Source organism: Tubulanus polymorphus, chromosome 3 (genome assembly GCF_964204645.1).
Source record: "Tubulanus polymorphus chromosome 3, tnTubPoly1.2, whole genome shotgun sequence".
NCBI classification, from domain to species: Eukaryota; Metazoa; Nemertea; class Palaeonemertea; order Tubulaniformes; family Tubulanidae; genus Tubulanus; species Tubulanus polymorphus.
Window position 1 is genome coordinate 9,826,017 of NC_134027.1, and position 25,902 is coordinate 9,851,918.

Sequence of the window (25,902 nt, forward strand, 5' to 3'; positions counted from 1 at the left end):
GCTAGGTACCATCCTCGCTTGCCAGGGGTCCGGTATCACTCCCGAACTCGCTTCCACCAGGGGGAACAGCTTTAGCGTAGTAGGTTCGAATCCCTTGACGGGTGAAGATGGCTAGGTACTAGACTAGTGTAAATATAAAAGGACAACGAACGCCGGGTGCGACCCGCAACCCACCGTGAATTGACCGTATAGTGCTGCCACCTCGTAGGGAATCCCGGCACTCGTAGGAATTCTCTTTTAGTGACGTCACGGCCGGTTGGCGAGTTTGACGTGGCAAGTGAATAAGATTTTCATCTGAAAATCCTGCGGGTGTTGCTGTTTTATCAGGTCGTTGTTGGTTTTCCGACAGTTTTCTGTAATCAGATCTTCGCACCTTCACATTAACATCGTCGAAAACGTGTGAAATTCAAGATGGGTTTGACGATTAGCAGTGTATTGTCGAGGTTGTTCGGCAAACAAACGATGAGGATTTTGATGGGTAAGTTTTAAAGTGTATAGGCCTAAGCCTGCCTAGTGACGTGTGTATAGAGAGTAATTCTCGACTGGTCTGTTTGTAATCATAAGTAGTTGCCCTGTTAATATATATCTTTATGCTGGATCCGTCTTAGAAATAAGCGTCAGTCCTCCAAATCCGAAAAATACTTTCAACAAGAAGCTGCATCTTGACGATAATCATGTCGTAATGTTAATTTCTAATAAACTGCTGTCATGATGTTATTTAATATAGCAATCAAACTTCGTTTCAGTCTCCTTGGGGATTGTATCACTGAAATTTATATGACCTACTATTTACTATTAGCTCGATTGGGATCGTAATTGACTGACAATTAATTCCTTCTGACAATTTAGCTTGTTGATTTTCCCTCACTGTGCGGGCAGTCACGTTAGACTACTTGAACTGCCTTATAGTGATTCGATAATGCGCCCATCCCACCTAACTTAGGTTTTAATTCTGGCTGACATATGGGTTGGGAGGTAGCAGGTATGCCTACAAATTTTTCAATTACTAATTTTCGACTTGAAATCTTTTCAGTTGGTTTGGATGCTGCAGGGAAGACTACGATATTGTACAAGCTTAAACTAGGCGAAATTGTCACAACTATTCCAACTATAGGTAATTAGAGTGTATGGAATTTATTTTCGATGATTTATTCCAAAGCCCACCCAACCCCTCCTGATAACTATAACAACTTATGCGCCGCGTTAATCTTTGTTTTAACAGGATTCAACGTGGAAACTGTTGAATACAAAAATATCAGTTTCACAGTCTGGGATGTCGGCGGTCAGGATAAAATTCGACCTTTGTGGAGACATTACTTCGCCAATACGCAGGTAATTCCTTCCCCTGGCGTCCGATTTAAGAGACCCGTTTTAAATCTGATCCATTCCTGGCGTTAAATCAATTACTTCGTAGAAGCATTAAGCCTATGGTTGAGTTGATAGCTAAAAATTTTGAGTTTATCCTAAACAAAAGATTGACAACTGGTCTACCGGTATACGAATCAGCCCTAGGTTCCTAGTTCCATATCTTAGATGAGAAGTTAGGCGCCAGAGTTTTTTTTTTTGTCGATAAATAATTGATTGAACTTCAAAAGAAATTCTATGATGACTGTATTAAAAATATTTATAACAGGGAGATTGTTGCTATAGAGAATTATGTTAATTCAATTAATATCCCTATGCGATGAATGCATGCTGCAGTAAATGTTGGCTTTAACGTAACATATGGTGTTATAGTGGATAGTTAAAAGTCTAATGCTTTCTGTAGGCTCCCTATTAGATATTACTAGACATTCGTTTATGTGTTTTCAGGGATTGATTTTCGTTGTTGACAGCAATGATCGCGAACGAATAGTTGAAGCTAAGGACGAACTTTTCAAAATGGTAGGTTGATATTCGGCACATCGCTGTATTGTGTCAGTTTTTGCCAATATCTGAATAAGAATATGGACTGTTTAAGCGCCATCCATAAAACAGGTTTATGCGTCTTAAAAATAACAGTTTTGCATGATATATACCTTCAGAATGCATGTGTCGCCCACGTATTCTGCTTTTCCATTTAAAAGACAATAACTGACCCGCTCTTGATCGGGGACTCTCCAATAATGTAATATTGATATGCCGCTTTTATCTTGTAGTTGAATGAAGATGAATTAAAGGATTCCGTTTTACTAGTATTCGCAAACAAACAGGATTTACCGAACGCACTCACCGCCTCTGAAATCACTGAAGCTTTAAATCTCCACAGTGTACGACAACGAGCTGTAAGTAAATGAAGAAATATTAGAAACCGAATATTGATTCTGTTTCATCTCTAAATTTCTGGGGGTAAATTTAAGAAATTCAGAATATTCCACCGCCGCGATGATGTAACAGATATGTTGTTACATCATAACTACCGGCCGGTGTAGAGTATCGAAAAGTCTTCAGGTTGACCTGGCAGAACCAACCATGTTGGATTTGACATATGTTTCACAGATGCTGCCATTCCATAGAGATGCTTACTTAATACAGGGTGGCCACTTACTGGCAAAACCGGGAATTTTCTTTTCTTCTGCGGATAGTCTTTTTGTAATCAAGAATTTTGTAAAAAAAAAAGCTTATAAAGTGAGGGAAATTTGGTCGGTGTATGAAAATTTGCACCACCATTCCATTTCATTCATTATCTCTTGCTCGGGGTGGCAAAACGTATGAATAAATTGTTATATATCATACATATTGTATGTACATAATAGTTGATAATTCTTTATCGATGAAATAAACATTACATTATATGTCTATTGTATTTTTCAGTGGTATATACAAACGTCGTGCGCGTCGAACGGCGAAGGATTATACGAAGGATTAGATTGGCTATCGCAAGAACTCAGTAAATAATCCGAGTCGAGCGCATTTAGGAGCGAACTTTAAAAAAAAGTAACGGAACGATAATATACCGATAATGTAGACACGTTTTCATCAGTTGCCGATTCACGAGTCGGGAAGCCGACCGTCGAACGTCGGCGTGAAGTGTGTACGTGAATTTTCGTCTGCTACGCGCTCTCGTGAATTGTCAACTGTGTGCGGTAGACGCCAACCGAATCTTCCTCACGGATCGAGCCTGCTCAACGCAGTTTATTGAACAACAACTTTGTCCGGGTGCAGTACTGGTTTCGTCGAATTTAGACGAGGCGCGTATAAAATAATACTGTGTAGATTATTGACTGCCTCATTTGCTTCATTGCGGTTGTTAACAGTAGATTATGCATCAGTTTGAGATCATATCTCTCAAGCTTACAAGCATTAGTAGTAATTTATTTAATACGGTGAACAAATGAGGGTATTTGTCAGTCTGATCATTTTATCGAAAAATGAACAGATCATTTTATCAAAAATGAAATTGGTTCTAACACAATTTTGACGTTTGCTGCCAGTATCGTTTCTAAAGGTCGGTCATGACCTACGCTAGTTGGTATGGATTTGTTCTATTTTGAGGATGGTTTAACGCATCGTGTTTGTTACAGGTAGCAAAAATCCTCAAAATGAATGAATCTGATAGGTTTATCTCAACATATGAATAAAGAAAGTATCATTCCTTCAGGTCCTGTAGTATGACTAGAGGCAGTCTAACATATTCCAGTTTATACGTACGTACTCTTCCATTTTGTGATGTTCCTACTTCTGTGAGTGTACAGAGACCTCGCATTCATCTATATTTGTTGAGAGTATGGACTTTTTCTGGTAGAAGTAAGGCAATTAATTGCATAGGATACAGTATGTAAATCAAATTAAAAGTTGGCTTTGAGTTTCGGTGAGGAAAATCTTGTAAATAAATCGTCTTATTTTACGGTGCATTTTATGTGTTTATTACGACGCAAATATTCAAAACAACTTGAATATAACACTCCAGATTGCTATTGGTATGATTCTTTTGGTAACCACTCTCCTGTATACTCGAATAACTTACTTGAAAATCAGTTTTTTTAAATTGCTGACACATAAAACTTTTTTTGGGATCTTGCTACAACCTGTCTTGTTCGAGATATTTTCTCTTTAGAAATACTGCGGTTCTATTTTCTATTTTTTTTCTCATTGTTTGGTCAGTTGGGTGTTAGACGGTTAATTTATTTCTCCATCTGCTGCGTATGTTATAATATATAAAAAAAGTCCTGAATGAAAACAGCATGTAATTGTACATTGTATTTATCTAAATATGTGAAATAAATTTTCAGTAAATGAATTAATAAACTTGTCTCTTCGTGTCATACTGGTATAATCTTCGCCCAAACCACTGCACGGGAGTGAGTAGAAGACAGAGTGCTAGCGTCTTTGTCATTTTGCAAGGCATTAAATACCGTCTTTAACACCCATTGTGCAGAAAGATGTGACTGCAACACCGAGCTACCAATTTTCCCCGATTTTCAGGTGCAGTCCCTGAAAATGCCTCTCTGTCCCTGGTATTTTTCTTGATGCTATTGAAAATCTAATGCTGTCCGAGGAACAATTTTCTACTGTCACTACAAATTATTCAAATTCTTCACTATTCCATTGTCTTTTGCTGATATGGTAATGTCTGCTGCGGTACTTGTCAATTCTTACTGTAATACAAGTACTTGAGATTCCTGTATTATCTCTATCAAGACTTAATGTTTACTATCAGCTTCATATAGGAAGCCTCTCATAAAATTCTTCAGTATTTGGTTACATTCAAACTGCTAGGGGGTAAGATATCCACCTTATTTTTCAGAAACGGCTCCTTTTTCATTAAATGTATGGAATCGCATTTCTGGCTCGTTACATTTTGTTCTATGAAGTAATCGACATCAACACAGAATTTCTCATATAAAAATGCAGTCGGTTTATTTAAAAATCTATTACTTTTCAAGTGGTATTCAATGTAGCTTGATAGGCAGCAGATGTATCGGTGCGTAGTACTTCTCGAATGGTCATAGTTGCGTACGTCGATGATGGTAAGGAGAATTCCATCATTAATGCTTTATATTTACCTCCTGAAACATAACGAATGTAATTACAATGAATGGTAAATGATAAGCAAATAAGGAGAAGTAATTCTTTTCAGGGACACTTCATTCATTTTCGATACGACTGAAGATGGTATACTCATTGACTATTATCAGAGGCAGTTGGCAGCTCAGTATAGCCATATTTAACAATGCTACACTCAGAAAGTGATGGCTGGTGGTTCATAAAATAGGTGCCTGTTACAGTGTCTCACTAATTTCATCATCATATTTGATTAATCATTTTAGACAATCCTCTTGCCACATAAAAATCTTATCTTATAACTTAGTGAAACCAGGAGAACTGGATGGGCAGTACTCAAACATTGAACCTTCCGGTAACACACTACCTATAAGCCTGGTGTTCGGGTGTAGTACAGTAGTTTAGCATAGTATGACTTACCTTCGACTGATACTGGTTCTGTTTCTTCATTTAAACGATCGATGTCGCTGAGGACTAGGGGGTGCGCTACATCATCGTAAGCGAACATTTTCCACGACAAATTACTAGGTTTCACCATCATGAACCTATACGACCCGGACAGTGAATAATCTCTGAAATATGAAACAAATTCTCGTGCAAATGTATACGATAATGTTGTTTGGCTTCGGAGCAATTTGGAAAAGTAAACTTAAATCAGTTCACTGTTTTGAAAAATAACCTACTCACTTGACTTTATGTTTTAGAGTATTGATGTTTAATTCATCCTTCTCAAACAATTCTTCATACCAGCTTTTGACTGTGAAAGAAATAGGTAAGATATATTGCGTATGCCGATATGTTACTTTACTTCCAGTATATAGCTTGCATTTAGGATATAACAACTATGTGAACTCCAACAATGTACAATAATCTTGAATGACATAATGATGAAAATGAACTTATCATTATTAACAAACGAACCATTATCTGGGTAAATGACATCAAATCCTGGCAAAGGTAATACCACGTTATGTATCGTATACTGCTCCAGGTTCTCCTTAGTCACGACGACCGGTTCCGGTTTCTCTTTCCGCGCGGGATCATTTCCGATTTCCATAGCAACCGGTAAGACTAGATCGCCGACGGCTAGCCGAAGTCCGTGTTCGCGAATTCTCCGAGAAACGACATTATTCCATACGTAACTCTGGTAACTGTGCACGTACATGGTTCTCGTGTTACGCGGAATCTAAAAAATACAATAAATCCTCAGTAGATAGTTGAGTTGAAATAGATGGAAATATATAAAATGACGAATGAAATTCTTCCGTAATGTTCAATCATTTTGTATTAACTCTCGTGTTCAATAGAATGTTTTCGGGTTTACATATACCATCCCTTCTAAAGACAAATCAATACTGATACAAACAGTTATAAGTTCATATACATATCCAACCTCACAAGACAATGGTTCAAGCATCTTCAAAATTTCCCATGAATATTCGAATTGTCATCTGTCATGATGACAGATGAAAAAAGCGAAAGCAAATAGCTTGCTGGGACTTACTAATATTAATATTCGACATCTATGCGATGTCTCTAATATATATGAATTATACATCTTTAAGTAATATATTTTTACATCAATACACAGCATCCGAGACACCTGATGTCTTGATACATACATACCATTGATAATGCATGCACCAAATCATTCTTCTCATATTTACACAACCCCGACAATAAATGGCTCTCCACGCACGTCAGTCGTCCCAATTTATTCAGAGCAGACTCCGCATTTTTCGTCGCTGTCCACTCTTCGCGGCACGCTATGAGGTCACGATGTTCTCCTGAAATGACATGCATTTTCTCAATGATTTCAAATAGACAAGAATTCGGTATCAAAAAGAAATCGCACGCACGCACAGAGATTATTAAGCAATGCTGTAACATAGATTAACCATACCGGTAAACTTGAATCATTTACCTGTGTCACCTCTAGCTGTCAATATCAAATCTATAGCTTTAGACCAATCACTGTGCAGCAAGGCTCTGTTTAAACAAATCGATAAGATAAGCTCAAAATTATCGAAGCCATGAGAAACTGAGGTTTGATGGCTAAACCATGGAATATTTTTGTGGCACAACTAAGGACAATAACCGAGAAGATTTTCAAACCAGGATATCAGCGCATAGATTATTACTAGTTATGCACTATAAAAGAAATAAATCATTATTACTATCATCATTATATCACCAAATAGGATCAGAGAACTGAACTCATTGTGGTGTCAATTGGAAAGAGTAGCTAACAAACAGTGACTAAGAGAAGATAAACTTTTTCTCAACACGCAGCAGTATTACCTTCCAACATGATGAGTTGGTATCGAAGATGTGCCAAATCGCTGCATACCAAAATAATTTATGAATCCATTCTCGGACAATGACTTCATAGCTTTGCTTATTTGGTCTTCTTTGCCCGTGCAATTCCTGAAAAAGTAGTATAACAAAAAAATTTATGAATTGTTTAGTACCTTGTTAAATTTTTTCTATGCAACGTCGTAGAATCGCTCAAACTGAGATTTGCAGTGGTTTGGTAACTGGTGGGTTTGTATCGATGACTGCCGAGTCAATTGTCATCACAAATTGTTACCTACCTGAGAACAACTGTGAAATGATTACCAGCCAGATCCCCCAGCTGTAGTCTATCTTTCTCATAGCTACGAAGACAATAACACAAATACAACTATGTATAGAAATATGGGAAATATGAATCTTCGCAGTAGAAATAAAACAATCTTACAAACCTGAAATTACCCAATTTTATATTGCTGAGCACTTTATTCAGGCCAAACAATCTTTCCGGTCTCACCCTGGAAACAGATATTGTGCATACACTATTAATTGCCGTTATGTTAAAATGAATTTGACAGTTCTAATTCCAACCCTTGTGTTAACCTTACAGTAATCATTGAATGATTATTGAATGATTACTCAAGGGTTAACCAAGATGTTGATTAGCACTTGCAAAAAGCGTCAAAACTTGATGAAAACAGATCTTGAAACCAGAAACAAGACTATTTCTGATTTTTTATAGAAACGGCCTGACATGTTGATAGAAACAGCTTGTTTAGAGTAGACAAGAGACAATTTGTTATCGAATTTCATGGTTCCTACGAACACCTTTTCACTTCCACAAGTCAAATCCTTAAATCCGCATTATTGTGTAACACGGGGTCCCTATCAGATCAGTTATTCCTGGATATGATGGGTTTTAGAGGAGCTTTAAAACATTTCACATTTCGAGGAAGTATCTGCATCACTTTCATATTCCGGTGACTGTTAACTCCTCCTAAATCAGTACTGTTTATCTCAATCTCAATAAACCAATCATTCGGTGGTTTTGTAAGCAAATATTCATCCTTAACACTACCTCGGTTGGCAAGTCGAGTAAAAACATATTCTGGTAATGACTGTATTGATTTAGGCACAGTTGTATACTGTACATCTACTAACTAGACAAAAATTTCGAATTGCATATTTATCAAAATTGAAAGTTTTAAAGGAGTTTAGCGCATTTTGCTAAAATAAAAGCAGTTTCAAGAGCACCTTTAAGAGTACTTTCTTTTAAGAGTTTCTAAGGAATCAAGGAGTCGTAGGGACCATTTTGCTCAGTACCTTTTTGCTGATATTTTCTGCACAGTCTTTCCGCGTTTGTCTTTAGTTCCGGCGTATTGAAATACGCCCGGTTTCATTCGTAGACAACTAGCAATAGCACCTACAGCGTTCATCGTGTCACGGTTCTCTTTATACATGACGAAATGACAGTATTCGCCTTTATCTTTTGGCCAATTGTTGCTACGACTTGTATCTAGACGAGAGGTTGAAAAAGACACAAATTGAAAACTTCTTTCAAAACGATTTCTTTTAAAGCGTGGTCTTTTATGATAATCTCCATAAGATGTTATGATACAATGTCAGTGAAATTTACAAAAGATTTTCCATTTTATGAACTTTTTTTTCAAACGACATCATGCTTGTTTGTTTTCATGCGGTAAATACCTTTGCCAACTTTAACTTGAATGTATTTAATTCCATCGATGGTTTCTGTGGAGCTTCGTAACCCTGAATACGTTTGACTTATCGTTTTATGAATGCGCGTTCGAGCTTCTTTATCTTCTCCGACCTACGCAACAAAATATGATTCATTTGCATACAATTGCTCTTGAAGTTGAGTACCATAGGCCTAAATCCATTTTTTGAAATTTGACCTTGCCCCACACACACCTTGATTAACACGTTTGCGGTAAGATCTTTTTCCTCCTCCAAATGTTTTAAACTTTCCAACTGTTCATCGGTAAGATCACTACTTACAACTTTGTCCGTCTGCAATTGAAGAACAAATTCATTCAAATCATTTCAAATTGGTATTACATTGATTTGCAATTGATTACAGTGATTAGCACGAACGTATAAGGCTAGTCGCTTACGACATTTGCATATCTAAGGCAACTTGTGGGACTTAGCTTACTTACTAACCTCTGGTATTGGCTTAGACAAATTCGTTAAATGTGTGACTTCACCATTCAAGGCGATTTCATTGACAAGGAAATCTGAAAATCTGAAATAAACCACAAAAATATGCTTCAGACACTTCCAGATTGTGGTAGCTTCGTCAAATCATCCCATGAAAATATTAGTTACACTCCGTCCCCTTGTATAGAATAGGCCTACAATAGAATATATGAGAAGATTCTCAGGCGCGTTGGAAGCCATTTTTGATTGCTGCGGCCAATTACCGAATCTTTATAGGTGCTGATATATTTCTGCGGCAAATTTACTAAAAAAATTGCTCAAAAACATGGTGTTCAAAGAAAAGAAAAAAATGTCAATCAGTAAATTATTGCCGCGGCTCTTGCCGCCGCAGTCGCGCCACTTCCAACGCCACTGATTTTGTTGATTATTAGCTGTAGTCAGTAACCTGACTGTGGTTTATTTTCACGATCAGATATTTTCAAGCATATAATGATCATGTATTCGATCCCATTACTGCAAGCGATTAAATGATTAGGTCAACCGGTCACAGACAATATATAAATACCAGGTTCTTTTTTGCATCATCCGACATCATGATGATCGGATCATGTGATCTAAAAAAATGCTGGCATGCAAAGCGTCGAAATATTCCTCACCTTTGTTTGATAATTCCTGTAAAACTTTCATGATCGCTAACATATTCGGTTATTCCTACATCTATCTCCCTTGATCCAGTTCCCACGACGTCGACAACCTTGTCCCTGCTGACCCTCTCGTCGTCGTCATTCTTTTTCAGTTTTTTCTGCGGAGGTTCAGGAATATTTTGTTTATCTAACTCGGTGTGTACGCTGCCACTGGACTCCATATCAATTCGGTCCCAGGATTGATTCTAATCTATTAAATCCGTTGGCAAGAAACTAGTTTAAAGTAGTGTGTCCGTATAATAATGTTTAATTGAATTGAATTCGTTCCACATTGAACGAGCATCGCGCGTACTCTATTATGACCTCCGAAGTCTCCGTCCGAAATCTCCGGTATGCTCCACACAAAATCCGAATCACACCACCTCGACAGAAAGGAGGTTTCGGAGACTCCAAAAAGTCACGTGACCAATAAAAGAGTACGATTGGAGGCAAACGTATGGAATACCTCAAGGGCCATACGACTTACGACTTACATTTTACGACTTACGTTTTACGAGTTACGATTTACGTTTTACGAGTTACTTATACATTTCCTTGAATATTCGTAACGACATCCGTTTTATGAGTTACGAATTACAACATAAATACGTTTTACGAATTACGAGTTACGATTTAAGTGTTGGAGTTTCGGTTCGCAAGAGTTCAAGGACAGTGGCCACGTGGTAGGCATTTCACTGTGTGGGTGTAATTATTAGACGAATAACTGTAACGATGATGGATGGTTGTATGCAGCCCAGTGTTTTCAAAAAATAAATACATTTTTTCTAAATTGATGAATCTTGTTCTAATTATTAAAATCATTTCCAGCTAAGATCTATTGAAATATCGTCTATTAAAATCATCGTGCGCGTAACAACGGGGCACTCTCTCTCTCTCTCTCTCTCTCTCTCTCTCTCTCTCTCTCTCTCTCTCTCTCTCTCTCTCTCTCTCTCTCTCTCTCTCTCTCTCTCTCTCTCTCTCTCTCTCTCTCTCTCTCTCTCTCTCTCTCTCTCTCTCTCTATATATATATATATATATATATATATATATATATATATATATATATATATATATATATTGACAAATTCTTTTTAGAGACTTTAGATCTAGACAGGACAGTAACAAGACATATCAGTTATAGCACAAACAAAATTGCGAATGACATTTTTACCAATTGAACGAAACACCACTAAAATTCCTAGTCAAGGAGAATAATCTAATGCTATTCGATTTTTACATGGGATTTTGTTAATTAGGGTTTTCTGACTTTCGTCGAAAACCCTCTTAAAATTCTGTTGATTATTATTATTATATATTTTCCGCCGATTCGTCAAATAAAATTCATCTTCATTCAGATTCGGCAACTGACAGCTTCGAAACGAAATGTATAAATTGATACTGTAATAACGGTCTCTCTGAACCAACAGATTGTCTGAATGTACTTTCCATCCTATTTGAGACTTAAAATTACTTATTAGGTTACTGTAAATAAATAATTGAATTGAATTGTTAGACAACAAACACCGGCGAAATAACAGTTTGTGACGTCATTTAGTAAGTAAATAAAGGAGGGCTCCGGGAATTTCCAAATCACGGGGACTATACTGGGGTTAGACCATTCAACCAAAAAGAGGATTGCTCCGATAATATCCAAATCATCTTATTTTATTTTTTCCATCGAATACCCGGTAATTAATTTTTCCTTTCGATCACAGGCATCCAGAAAACCCGTTATCGCTGCTTTTCGTTTATGTTTTTGTGAGTGCTGTTATAATAACACATCAAATGCAACTTCTTCTGCGGCATGTTTTCATCTGATATAGATTGCCATCTGCTCGGCCTTGTGCAAACCCGCGATCGCTGAAATCGACGTTTTGAAAGGTTAAATCTACTTACAAATATATTAAACGTGAGAGGTTTTCGATTGGCATTGAATGAACTGAATTAAGGTTAGTGGTGAAAAATGCTTACATGCTATTTTGGAATTTGGTGCGTAATAAAAATTTGGCCTTCCTTTAGCTACGTCGTATGCGCAAACGGGCTTTGTGCCCTTATGGACGTCGGCAACTACCATCCACAAACGATCATTTGGACACCCTCCGTAATTACGATTAATGAAAAATCGTCTATTCATATTAGGCACAATAACGCTGAAATGTATCAAGATTTAGACGGGTGTTTTATATGACTACAAAGTCCAGACGAAAGCAATCCTATATGGAATAGGTAAAATATTGACATGAAGATATATAGAAACACATACTTACTGTCCTTCAATTGAAAAATAGTTGGATACTGATTTTTTTGATAAATCGTTCCAGCCACTGCCTAACAATCGACCCTTGTTGAACCAATTGGTCTTTGAAGAACCCGCACCATTAAATCTTACGTAGGCAACGGTTTTTCCAGCCTTGTAGTACTCTACTTGTACCTGGATAGACGTACACTTCATTTGAACTACGTAATCAACAATCAACCAATCACAAATCAACAGAAACGGGCATTGCAACTTGGAACTACTTCCACCATAGATGATTAAGATACCTACCTCTTTAACATTCAAATTACCCCATTTATCTACGTCTGGACTCTTCCAAACACAGTTACATTTTATTGTCGGGTCGGTGCCACTGGGCGGGCATGGCTTGGAACTGGAAGGTTTCATCCACGTATCATAAACGCCTTTATTAGTGCCTTCACTGGCAACGAACACCAATCTCCAAGGCTCTTCACCGTAGGTAAACTTGCCAATTTTGGCAAGAGGTTTTACTTCAAACATTAAAATGTATATTTAGCTCTGAATACACAGTTCATTAAAGAAACCCGTTTACAATACTAATTTTTTATTCTTACTTACCGCATGATGCTCCTGACACTAAAATTACAAACGAAACGTCAAAAACAAACGTTACTTTCAATGTCGAAAGATAGGAACGACAATGCAACATGACGCAAATATATAAATCGTATAAAAGTAGAAAGTCTAAATCTATTTAGATAAACATGCCAGCTTTTGCAATAAAACCAAATTTATTGTGATAGATCAGCAGCAACTAGTCTAGCCCCAATATTGATGACGTAGTGCACATCAACTCGCATGATACCCTAATTGCCATAAAAATGAATTATCAAAAAGACATGAAAATTAATTAAAAAGAAAATTAGTCTCGAGATCTATTCGATTGCAAAATAAATGACAATATTCATAATTGGAAACGCCAATATTGATGACGTAGTGCACATTGACTCACACACTACCACTTAAATATCAATAATATTAAAGATTTCTGTAACGGTTTTAATGGCGTGAACCAACCCAACCTCAGTGTAAGAAATATTTCTGTTGATACTCACCATCAAAACCGACTACCACCAATGCGAAGGTCACAATCACGAAAAACATGATATATCCTGGAATGACGTAGATATTTTGATAATAGAATTTACTGAAATTAAAAGACTACTTCTCCTTTTGCATGTTGTTGTTTTAAAAACATTACAGAATATTCAGTTTTATGAAAATTTACGAATTATTCCAATAGATGTTCATCTAACTATGTTTTATCTGCCCCGACATTCTAAAAAAATTCAAACTTGCAAAAATCGGTCAATATGAAATTATCGAAAACAAGTTTTCAGATTTCGCTCAGAATTTGGCGGTCGATAAAAGATCACATGTCTTACTTTAGTATATTCCTTTACAAAACAGAACTAACTGGCAGGCGATTATATAACCCTTCCCGACAAATGTAACAGGTGGATACTGCATTATATTTTGTAATAAATCCGACATTTGAAATAGTTTCAGTTCAATTAAAACAGCCAAGTTATTCACATGAATCATCATAAACGTCATTTAGATTCATAAAACCATAAAACTGGAATAGAATATTCTGATATGGCTAAGAGTACATTAAAAAAGATAACACCTATTTGAAATTTGGAAAAATAACAGTTCAATTAAAAAATTATCGTCTGAAAATTTTATTTTGATACACTTCTTAACTTGAATGAAATCATTCCAACAATTTCCCTGTATAAATCTTTTTTGAATTTTATAGAGTGGTGAGTCGTGTATCCCTCTCTTAGCTTCATCGAAATCATATAGCGACGTTGCAAGTTGAGCATCAAATTGATTGATATATCATGTTGGCAAAAGAACATTCAACTTCGCACAAATCTTTGCACCCACCAAAAAGAGCTTTACTGAAAAGTTACAGTTTCTTTTTGTATATTTTTCATATGCTATTCAGACCCCATCATCAAAAGCGGTCCTGCAAAATAATTTTATTTCAGGCACACATAGGTATACTACCTATTTACGGATTTTGACAGGGCAGTCAGGTGACATAAAAAGTACCGCTCTTGACGTGGCAATTCAAGCAAATTATGCAATTATTTCTAAACAAAACCAGACCAGAGTTCATATCATACCATATCACGTTAACGAATATCGGAGAAAGCATTTCTATGGCTATAAGGGTCACCAGAGTTACCATTGGTTATAATCATATAAATACTGCAATTGGCACAATTTTGATGCCATATGAAGTACGGAGAAGGGGCACTTGTTTACAAAACTGAGCTGATCAACAGACAGAATGGATAGGTTTCTTGGGACTTGGATTGCACATGGCGAAAACAAGGCCGATGAATCAGAATTTGCTAAATTTTTCGAATTGGCAGGTACACCAAAAATGAAGACGAACGTACACGTCGTGCATTAGTTCACATGTAGAAATTTCAGAATATCTAGGCCATGTTGAGTGATTCGACGTACTCGTTGCCAGTGTAAATTACTTTTTACCTCCATAGGTGTGGATAAAGAATGGCAGAAAAAGATGAAAGATAATAGAGGCATGAAAATGATAATCGGCCGAAATGGTGACGAATGGACTCATACATTGAAGACAATGGACGATGCCACTTTACGCGTTAACACTGTGGTTTTAGACAAGGAATGCGACATCAAGACAATGGATGGTCGCGATGCTAAGGTACGATGAAAACTAACGCCTTTTGGCCACGTCCACATTTAATAAACAAGAAAATTAATTTTAGAAAATTATTTGACGCCTGGGAAAAAAATGTAGAATTTCTGAGCTAAGCTAATGTGGAATTGCAAATTTGAAATCGAAGTTTTAAGAAATTTGGGGAATGAAGAGATTTGGCGATTGGGTAGATGATACAGGTCTTCGACTCTAGTAGTGGTTTAAGTTTTTTTATTGAAAATTCTCAATAATTGATCGCGAACTTGCGACCAACTTCATTTACTTATGCCTCTAAGCTGGTCTGCAACTTCATTGCCTCCATGGATGAAGAAAGAGCTCTTCTGATGTCTGCTTCATCATGACTTCGAGCATATCGTGTGGCCTAGCCAGCCGGCCCGGTCCCCGGGCCCGGGCCACGGGTTTGGCTGTCACTCGATATCCTAGAGTCTTGAGTCTGGGTGGGTTGAAGTAGACATTGTCATTTAAAATAACATGCTTATGTTGTTCTGTATGAATTACCCGTGTGTCATGTATGTTGTATTAATTTATTTTAAAATTTGTATTTATTGAATTTGGGAATTTTATCCCGGAATATCAATGTAATAAGGATCAATAAAGAATTGAATTGAATTGTCACCTTATACACATGCCATCAGAGGACATGGAGCCGTATATGACAGCTATGCTATTATAAATTGCTAATCTCACGAAACTTGCATACTCCTAATATCAAACATATTTTCTAAAACGTTTGAATATTGAAATTATATGTTTACACATTTTCATATTGACCGCTTGTAGCCGCTGATGAAATTCACGCCGGCCCTACACACATCGTAGATAGCTTCGTCATTCCACCGGCATGCCCACGTCAGGGTCTGACTTTTATATCAGACTTCCGCATCGTGTATACATCCGCCATTTAACCGAATAATCCGATTTACTTATCATTTCTATTTATGCCTGCCGCTTCTGATATAATCATACATCCTTTACTATTACAATACGTCTTCTAATGATATTCAATGCAATATAACATTTCAACGTTCAAATATAGGTCATTATATAATCACAGGAAGCCATTCTACATCTACGTCAATAATATTTTGCCATATAGCTTGTTTGTGTACACATAAACCTGTGACGTTTTGCACATCGATTTACGGCTGTCGTTTGTAAAATGACGCTGAATGGTTAACATTGTTTAGGTTTCATAATGGTAACGTTTTATAAGGCGTCAAAAAAACATAATGCCACTGATAGTATGCAACTCAAAGCAGCAGCAGTAAGAGCAGCACCGTGCAACTAAAAAGTCCAAAGCCATGCGCTCGAATAAATTGTCTTCTTTCCTTCTTCATTCCGAACTATCGTGTTATTTGTTATTAATCCAATGAAATATTACGAATTTTGGCAGATTACCTTCACATTCAAGGACGGGAAGTTTCAGGGTAGTACGAAATTAGACGGTATTGACGACACGTTTGTTTCGATTTATGAACTCGAAGGCGACAACAAACTAACTTGCGTGAGTAACAGGCGATACTCAGAATATTCGGAAGGATGGAATTCAAAAAGCTCATCATCGATTTAATATTGCAATCATAAGGGAGATATTTCTTAATTTGGAATATTTCTGACAACTCAATTTGAATTGTGTCACCCAGTCACATACAAACATAAGCTTTTCTTGATATCCACAGGGAATTGAAATGATATGGTCTATGTTGTCATTGTATTGCAAAATCTATACAGTAACTTTGGTACATTCTATATCATTTCAGACATTTTGCTTGCCTACGAAAAATTTTGATGGCCCCACGATGAATTTCACGGAGGCGTAATCTTTGAGCCTGCCTTGAACCGGTGTAACCATTTGAATGCGCTTCAAACTCGATTACAACCAGCAACACTCAGCCCACCGTCATCACTTTTGGTTGAGGTTATCAGAAAATAATGATTGAAAGACAAACTATATTAAAAGTGAAAATAATCAACGTTAGCATTGAAAAATTACCAATACACATTACATTGACCCAAAATGTCCAAGGTTGGATTTAGGGGGTGGACCAGGTGGACTGGTACACCCCTCCAAAATTCGAATGCGAAGTCTGGAATGGGATGCGAAGTCTGGAAATTTTTTGGTTGCAAAGAAATATTAAAAAAGACAACAAATTATTCCAAATTTGCTCCCATTAATGGCTAGCCCATTTTTACATCAGTATTATGTGGTAGAACCACCAAAACGTTCACCAATGCTTTGCTGGCAGCCCTCGCATTGTAAAATCTGCCCTTTTCAAATTTAGTGCCCTTTTCAAATATGCGGGTACACCCACTTCAAATAATCCTAGATCCAGCCTTGGTGTCCGATCTCTTGGGATTCCGTGCCTGCCGTTAAGTTATCTCACAAATGAAAGATTTCATATGAGAGCAAGAGTCGTCGTCCCAAAGATGATTAGCATTGCTCCACATGGTACAGCAACATTGATTTGTACTACAGGGCTGACCCGATCGGAACGAATCGTAACCCATCAGTGACAAGTCCGAGATCCACACCCAACCTTGCGGTGGAATAAATCATCATTAATATCGTTTTGATTCGTAAAACCACGGAATAGAAAATTTATTTCTGATATAAAAAGTAGATTAGATTAGATATTCTTTATTTCTGAATGAATTGAAATAACATACAAACATAGAAGCATTGTACATAAAAAACCAGTTACGATATAATATATTACATTTTTCATAAGAGAAACACCTATTTGCAATTTGGGAAAAAACAGTTCAAATAAAGCACGTCTGGAAATTTTATTTGAATTCAGTTTTTAACCTAAATGCATAAATCAACCGCATAAAATATCACAATAGATCGGAATGGTATTATCAACTTTTTATCAATAGTGAAATAAATACAGTGTCAGTAAAATGACCAATACTCGACGAATTGGAGAAGACTAGTAGCTTCACTGAAATCTGAATTTATTCCCAACACTCGTGTGTAAAATCATACAAGTTTTTTGTACTTTTTCTATTACAGAAATACGTCCATATATTCTCATTTAACGAATTTTGGCTAAATGAGAATATAGGTTACTAATGGTTCAGAAAATTATTTCTACACACATTAACACAAAAAACAGAGGTCATCATATCATATCAATTAACGACTATCGCAGAAGGCATTTTATTGTCACCAGACTTACCATTGGTTATTTATCATATAAACACTACAATTGACACACATTTTGGTGCCATATATACGGAGAAAGGATAAACAATTGACTGTTTATGAAACTGAGCTGATCCGATAGACACGATGGACGGGATTCTTGGGACTTGGATAGCAGATGGCGAAAACAACACCGATGAATCGGAATTTGCTAAATTTTTGGAAATGGCAGGTAAACCAGAAATGTGGACGAAAGTACCTTTCAGTACGCCTGATGATTGCTAAAAGTTTTTAGCTGAAACGTCGCCCAATTATTTATACTTTTCAAGAACTTTGAATTTTTGACAATCATTGCGGGGATTACACTCGCGTTTGTTCCTTGCAATAGTTAACATGTCAGATTATCTTACAAACCATGTTGGATAATTATACGAAAGGCGTTGCCAGTGCAAATTACTTATTGCCTAGGTGTGGATGAAGAATGGCAGAAAAAGATGAAAGATCATAATAAAGGAATGAAAATGATATTTGGACGAAATGGCGACGAATGGACGCATACAATGAAGACAATGGACGATGCAATTATTCGCGAAAATACTTTAGTTTTAGACAAAGAATGCGATATTAAGACAGTGGATGGTCGCGATGCTAAGGTACGATAAAAAAACTGACCAACGCCTTCCTTGGCCACGTCCACATTCAAAAAGAAATCCTGACGTCACTCATATATTCAGGAATTTGCTTAATGACAACAAGTTGCGTGATTCAATTTGGAAATATATTTCCGAAAATTTCGAAATTTTAACCAGTGATACTAATATTTGATCAAGTTTATAGCAGATTTTCGGTGTATCGCGGTGTATACATGTACTGTTGATTGTCCAGTTGATGCTATCTCGATGTTAATATCATGGTGATGTAAATTCTTATATGTATGGTTTATTTGTCACTTTTGCCACTTAAGTGTGTCACTTAGAATTTCACTGTGTACATCTCGACCCGGGAAGGGTGTAACGGTATGATAATTAAAAGTTTGTTGAATTGGAACTAGATTTATTTATATAACTCAAAGCAGCGGCAGCAGTAACAGCAGAATCATCGAGCAACCCAAACAATCTAGAATTCCCTAAGACATTGTTTTATTATTTTCTTCTTCATAACGGAGTATCGTTTTATTTGTTATTAATTAATCCAATGAAATTTTACGAATTTTGGTAGATTACCATCAAGTACAAAGACGGCAAGTTCCACTGCAGTACTAAAATAAAGGGTATCGACGACACGTTCATTTCGATTTATGAACTCAAAGGCGATAACAAACTTGCTTGCGTAAGTAACAGGCGTTGATGCGAATATTTAGAAGGATGGAATTCAAATAGGTTATCATCGATGTAATATTGCAATCAGAGGGGAGATATCTCTAATTCTTGACGATTTCTGACAACTGCATCTGAATTGTATCACCTGGAATGCGATCGTTAAAAACAAGCATGTTTTTTTCTTGATATCCGCCGGTAAATTGACATGATATCATGTTGCCATTTGTTATAAAATCTATACATTTCATATCATTTCAGATTATTTCCGTGCCTTCGAAAGATTTTGATGGCCCTACGATGAATTTCACGAAGGCGTAATCTTTGAGCCTGCCATGGACTGGTTACCATATATAGCTGCGCTTCAAAATCGATGCCAACTATAGCCATGACTTTTGGTTGAAGTTATCAGAATATAATGATTAGACAATACGATATTGAAAGTGAATATGACCAACGTATTCTCATTAAAAAGTAACCGTATTTTTCTCATTAACCTAGAGTATTTTATGTTGACTTTACTAAAACTGTGTAAAATATATCTATAGGGATATCAAGAAAGTCTATTAGTTATGGTAAATTTATTGATGCATTGATTTTTTTTCAGACTTCATTCCAAATTAATCTTAAATCGGTATGGGATTTCAATTAGAGCCTACGTTTATTTGACATTGTATAGGTGATATTCTTCAATAGAATGCATAAGACGCCTGTTGTAGAAAGGTTTATCCAGTTCTGAAATTATCCCAATGATCCATCCGGTCGTCCCTCCATCAATATTGGCATTCTGATCGGATCTTGATTGAAAATGTTGCATTCAATAAACCATTTTACAGTTGCTAGCCGCCATTTTGTTAGGGTACTTTTGTCCCGTATTGTTGGGTCATTTTTTTCTCTTTTTTAAAAACTATCCGTGATGTGTATTGTATCATATTTCATCTGTCCATGGATGGATTTTGACAACTTCAGCAACATTCCAACCGCATAAATCTCTAGTTTTCAGTTATGTAAAAATCATTTCTCAAATTTACAACAATGCGACATGAGAGCGATATAAAAATCGGTGGTCAGATTTTGCCGTGCGCATAGAAATCCAGGGTACTGAACTTTGAAGTTCGTTATTTTCAGGAATAATTTTCTAAAAAATCCAAACATATCAAGCACTGTGCGCATAAACACCCCCTTTTAGGTGAACTTTGAAATTTTAAGATATCTTGCCTAGTTTTTTTCCTATGGCTCTTTAACTGCAGCGCGTGTATTGTCATTCCGAGATTTGGCGCTGTTTTCTTTGCGTGTATTTCAGTATATGGGTGTTATTCCTTCATTTTCACTACACTTGTCTCTACGGAAAATGGTTTTAATTGTTGGTACGAGTATCAGGTTTAAATATCACGTCGTTTATGCAATATAATAGATCGAAGACATTAGAGATGTTGGGGTTTAAGGGATTTTTCTGACCAGTTTTAGCAGCGAGACTGAGCGGCATTTTGATCACGCATTCGAAGTTGCGCGCGGGAAGAGAATATATGGGCCTATATTGAGATGGAAGAAGAAAAAAAATATAACACTCAAAGTCGAGTATGATGACCATTTAAATCAGTAGTCTATCAATAAATTTACATAATCTACTGAAATTAGATGGATGGAGAAGTGGTCAAAAAGCAGGACAAATGGGGTGGGGCAAATATTCAGCTACTTTCTATGAATACTTTCTATTAAGTACACTCAAGATTGATTAGATTGGGAAGAAAATATAGGAAAACGTTTTCTTGTTTTGGTGGTGAAATATCAAGTATCAAGTTCGAATGTCAGACGCAGATGATAAAAAGTAAAAAGTGACATCTACCATCACAAAAAACGCAAGAAGTGTGTGGATTGCATTTACAACAAAAGAGTGATATTTTGGGTTTTCTTGGGTGCATGGACGTAAGCCTCTGCCTGCCGTAAAAGCGGCTACCATTACAGCCATTACGAACTAGCGCCGGAGAACGGAATACAGTATTAATGCCGTAATATTTAAACCTGATACTCGTACCAACAATTAAAACCATTTTCCGTAGAGACAAGTGTAGTGAAAATGAAGGAATAACACCCATATACTGAAATACACGCAAAGAAAACAGCGCCAAATCTCGGAATGACAATACACGCGCTGCAGTTAAAGAGCCATAGGAAAAAAACTAGGTAAGATATCTTAAAATTTCAAAGTTCACCTAAAAGGGGGTGTTTATGCGCACAGTGCTTGATATGTTTGGATTTTTTAGAAAATTATTTCTGAAAATAACGAACTTCAAAGTTCAGTACCCTGGATTTCTATGCGCACGGCAAAAACTGACCACCGATTTTTATATCGCTCTCATGTCGCATTGTTGTAAATTTGAGAAATGATTTTTACATAACTGAAAACTAGAGATTTATGCGGTTTGAATGTTGCTGAAGTTGTCAAAATCCATCCATGGACAGATGAAATATGATACAATACACGTCACGGATAGTTTTTAAAAAAGAGAAAAAAATGACCCAACAATACGGGACAAAAGTACCCTAACAAAATGGCGGCTAGCAACTGTAAAATGGTTTATTGCGATCCTATTGCTTCGCGAGAACATTCTGCAATGGTGTTAATTGCTTCTGCCATTTCTCTTTTGAGACCAGGGCTAGACCCTGATGGCAATATGAGGAGACATTTTCACCGACAATTTTGCACCACGCGATCGATCAGTTCTCGCTTACTTAACCGTATGTAAGATTTTGCCTACAATGGCCGCAAAGATTAACACTCAATGATTTCTACAGTAATTGTTTATTAGTTCCTGGCCACTTGCATGAACAGAATATGACATGCGAACAAGTTCACAAAATTTGTTCAAGCGTTAAAGAATCATTGATCTTGGGAACTATTTTTTCGAATGATAAATATCAGTAATCTACACGGACCTGAACCGGATCTTTTTAATGATCATTACTACATGCGCAATCGTTACCGCGGTCACGGTCTGTTTTGTGTGGCGGTGACGTTTGATAATGTTTAAGCAAAGTTAACTGCTCTTAGTCGCGCCTTTGCGCGTCTTAACGTTATTAATCCGCGATCTAACAAACAAGGACACGATGCTGAATAAAAAAGCATTTTCTATTTCTATTCTATATCCGCACAGCGACTTTCTGCGCGCTTATAATGTAGTCTTCAGGATACTATACAACAAAATGATAGAACATATACACAACATATTGACTCACAAGAAGTATGTCCAAAGGTGGATTTAGGTAGTGGACCGGATGGACTGATTTTAAAAAGACTTAAAGTAAATCCGAACGAGCTCCGTTAATGGCCAGAAAATCCCCTTTGTTCTTCAACGTTCTGTGGTAGAACCACCAAAACCTCTACCAATGCTTTGCTGGCAGCCCTCGCATTCACAAATCTCCCCTTTTCAAATTTAGTGCCCTTTACAATTTGCAGGTACACCCCCTTCAAAGAATCCTAGATCCACCCTTGCTGTCTGATCTCTTGGGATTCGGCCTGCCGTTAAGGTATCTCACAAATGAAAGATTTCATCCGAGAGCAAGAGTCGTCGTCCCAAAGATGATTAGCATTGCTCCACATGGTACAGCAACATTGATTTGAACTACTGGGCTGACCCGATTGAAACGAATCGTAACCCATCACTGACAAGTCCGAGATCCACACCCAACCTTGCGGCGGTGCCAATTGACATCGATAGTCATATCCGCCAATGAAAAGGTTTGCTGGAAAAAATACACAAGCAAAGTATTATCAAATTGATTCGTGCCACGTAACGTTGTTTCTTGGGGCGGGGACCAGTTGACTTAATTTGTACCGGTATATTCAACTGTTGATATCGTTAATCGACCAATCTACACGAAGTGCAACTAGACTTTATCATTTGCCAAAAGGTATTCATCCAAAACGAAAGGTTTACTAGATTTTCTATCTTCGGCTAGTTCCTTTTTTGTCTCAGTGTTTTATTGATGGAATGAATAGTAGAAGAACCAGGTTTCATCGCGCATTCTAAAATATGTGCCTATTTCAACATCAATGGACCTGTAGACTATGTTGAATTGGCATCCGCTTATGATATATGATAGTAGATGTATGTGAAGTAAAATTGAGTGCACAAAACATGGCTTGTACAATACAGAGTTTCAAGGTATTTCACAGATGAACTTCGCATTCTTTGAACAGTCGAAATCATCCCATAGATGATTTTCCCATAAACCGATACATTTCTGTTGAAGGCTGCTCGGCTGGCCGTTGCAAAATGTTGAATATATGGATACCGTACGATCCGACGCCCAAGCCCAAATACGGTCAGCGGTCGATTGTGCATTCGGGCTAATGTCGTAACATCCAATAAGTAAATAATCTGAAAATCAGAACGTATCGTGGTTGGTGCGACTAACATTTATGGGGTAAGCCGTGAGGATCGTGCTAAACATTTTGCTCGGAGGAGATTAAGGAATCACACGAAATACATGTATTGAGTATTTGTTTTGGAATGGAGAAGCTGTAATCAAAGAACGCACACGCCAAAGAGATTGATGGCTATAATTTCAATATATCGAAAGTAAAAAAATGTATATACTCCATTGGATGACAGGAACTAATGATTTCAAATCAAATTAATCTCTTCAATGTTTTTAGAAAAATCGAATTTGAAATTTTCATAAATATATGATGCAATCAGATTGTATGTTCTGTGGACTATCATTTCCTTGGTAAAATTTCAACTCTTTGACCACATGGAGCATAATCTTGGATAGGACATACACACATGAACTACGCGCGAGTAGGCCGAATTGTAATACGACATTTCTTACCCTGTTGATAATAGGAGTTCGTGAATTTGCGAAGTTTTTCGAAAATACCCTTAGTGCGAGGTTCTGCCAGTCTACCTTTGATATCGGGACACCAACTGTCCTTAGCCTGATACCAACTGGACGGTAGCGTGTTGTTTACGTGGAAACATGACGTCTCGATCAAAGTGTACCCAGCTCGACACGTTCTCACTAAAACAACAAACGCAGCTTATGAGACGAGTAATTGCATCGCACACGAATTGATTTATATTTTCTCAGAAGCTGATATGCACCATTGGCACCTTTTCGAGTGTTTGTGAAATTCTTGAAAAAACGATTGGATTGCATTGTGTCGTCGGAATTCATTTCGCGGTGGGTTTTGTTTATCTTCGACACGCTAGCGGTGCTATTCTTAAGATAATTAAGTGCTCTCTTGCAATGAATGCGTTTGATGAATGATGGTGTCGTGAAACTCTTCGCTTTTTATTAGAATTTGATTGCACGGAAAAATTCCCAGCCATTCACGACAACACGAGTGTAACATCGTCGCTGTAACGTTGTCGTTGAAATATCTAACATGATTGGATTCAACAGTTTAAATTTGAATAAATTCCTGAGAGCTACGTCCTTGAGGGATAGAATGAAAAATGAAAGGCGTACAATTAATATGACCTGTTTTCTTTCTTACTTCCGGATCTAGATAGACTTAGAACGTTGTCCAGTCAGTCGCAAAGTGCAAAAAATTTTAGAAATATGTCTTTTTGTTGCTCGATCCATGCAAATTATCATGGAATGAGCATGGAGAAAATAAGAAGTTGGATGAGGTTTGAATTGACTACGTATCTGGATATCAATGCCTCAGATGTTCCCACTCTCACAAGGATCAAATCTATGCACAGCATATGCGAATATGCTTCCATGAAAATGTACAATCGCGGACAGATACTTTTAACTCGATAAAAAACTGAGAAGTGTTTATAAAACAGAAAGCCTCAGATATTCAAAATTGATGCATTTCTAGCATATCCCGTCATTGAAGGCCTTTAAAGGATACGGGAGATGTTCATCGTCGCCAAAAGCTGGTAGTTAGGTCAGTGAACTACGACGTTTTTAGCACGGAAATACGTGTGGTTATCCTGGCCCCTAAAAACTTATTTCCAAAATAAAATAGTGTACGAACTATGAAATTTCTAAGGTGCAAGCCTATGCATATTCTATAAGAAATGACCAAATTTTCTAAAGGACACTTACTCGAAAGGCCATTCCTTTGAACGTCTGCGAGCTTGCTTCTGCAATTCTTCTGACTTAAAAGTGACTGGGGCTGCTCTTGATATATTGGGTTTTAAGTATTACGAACTGTATTGCCATATATTTCCGTCTTACCTTTCCAATGGATGGTTTTTATTTTTTCATAAATGGCTTCCTCGTAAATCGCGATCCTGTATAAAGTACACTTTCCGCCAGAAAATACC

At 37.0% G+C, this 25,902-nt stretch overlaps 5 protein-coding genes across 5 annotated transcripts; 3 read left to right on the plus strand and 2 right to left on the minus strand.

The window, feature by feature from the left end:
- The first annotated feature begins 254 nt into the window (after positions 1-254).
- LOC141901359 (uncharacterized) lies at positions 255-4,190 on the plus strand. Its single transcript, XM_074788552.1, has 6 exons — positions 255-478; positions 1,034-1,114; positions 1,223-1,332; positions 1,813-1,884; positions 2,139-2,264; positions 2,794-4,190. The coding sequence occupies exons 1-6, from the start codon at positions 412-414 to the stop codon at positions 2,875-2,877; spliced, it is 540 nt and encodes a 179-aa protein (XP_074644653.1). The 5' UTR covers positions 255-411; the 3' UTR covers positions 2,878-4,190.
- A 629-nt stretch (positions 4,191-4,819) lies between these two features.
- On the minus strand, positions 4,820-10,624 carry LOC141901453 (pseudouridylate synthase 7 homolog). The gene is made up of 14 exons (XM_074788689.1): positions 10,113-10,624; positions 9,460-9,541; positions 9,208-9,306; positions 8,983-9,106; positions 8,599-8,791; positions 7,728-7,793; positions 7,578-7,640; positions 7,285-7,410; positions 6,908-6,972; positions 6,610-6,770; positions 5,905-6,169; positions 5,671-5,740; positions 5,404-5,555; positions 4,820-4,988 (listed from the first exon to the last, which is right to left on the minus strand). The coding sequence occupies exons 1-14, from the start codon at positions 10,319-10,321 to the stop codon at positions 4,861-4,863; spliced, it is 1,803 nt and encodes a 600-aa protein (XP_074644790.1). The 5' UTR covers positions 10,322-10,624; the 3' UTR covers positions 4,820-4,860.
- A 1,310-nt stretch (positions 10,625-11,934) lies between these two features.
- Positions 11,935-13,542, minus strand: LOC141902057 (uncharacterized). Its single transcript, XM_074789698.1, has 6 exons — positions 13,494-13,542; positions 12,997-13,014; positions 12,688-12,908; positions 12,407-12,570; positions 12,111-12,289; positions 11,935-11,999 (listed from the first exon to the last, which is right to left on the minus strand). Exons 1-6 carry the CDS (start codon positions 13,540-13,542, stop codon positions 11,950-11,952), a joined length of 681 nt encoding a protein of 226 aa, XP_074645799.1. The 3' UTR covers positions 11,935-11,949.
- A 1,132-nt stretch (positions 13,543-14,674) lies between these two features.
- Positions 14,675-17,655, plus strand: LOC141902507 (uncharacterized). The gene is made up of 4 exons (XM_074790272.1): positions 14,675-14,825; positions 14,955-15,136; positions 16,545-16,655; positions 16,912-17,655. The coding sequence occupies exons 1-4, from the start codon at positions 14,741-14,743 to the stop codon at positions 16,969-16,971; spliced, it is 438 nt and encodes a 145-aa protein (XP_074646373.1). The 5' UTR covers positions 14,675-14,740; the 3' UTR covers positions 16,972-17,655.
- A 701-nt stretch (positions 17,656-18,356) lies between these two features.
- LOC141902579 (fatty acid-binding protein, liver-like) lies at positions 18,357-20,160 on the plus strand. Its single transcript, XM_074790382.1, has 4 exons — positions 18,357-18,531; positions 18,768-18,952; positions 19,518-19,628; positions 19,877-20,160. The coding sequence occupies exons 1-4, from the start codon at positions 18,447-18,449 to the stop codon at positions 19,934-19,936; spliced, it is 441 nt and encodes a 146-aa protein (XP_074646483.1). The 5' UTR covers positions 18,357-18,446; the 3' UTR covers positions 19,937-20,160.
- The last annotated feature ends 5,742 nt before the right edge of the window (positions 20,161-25,902 follow it).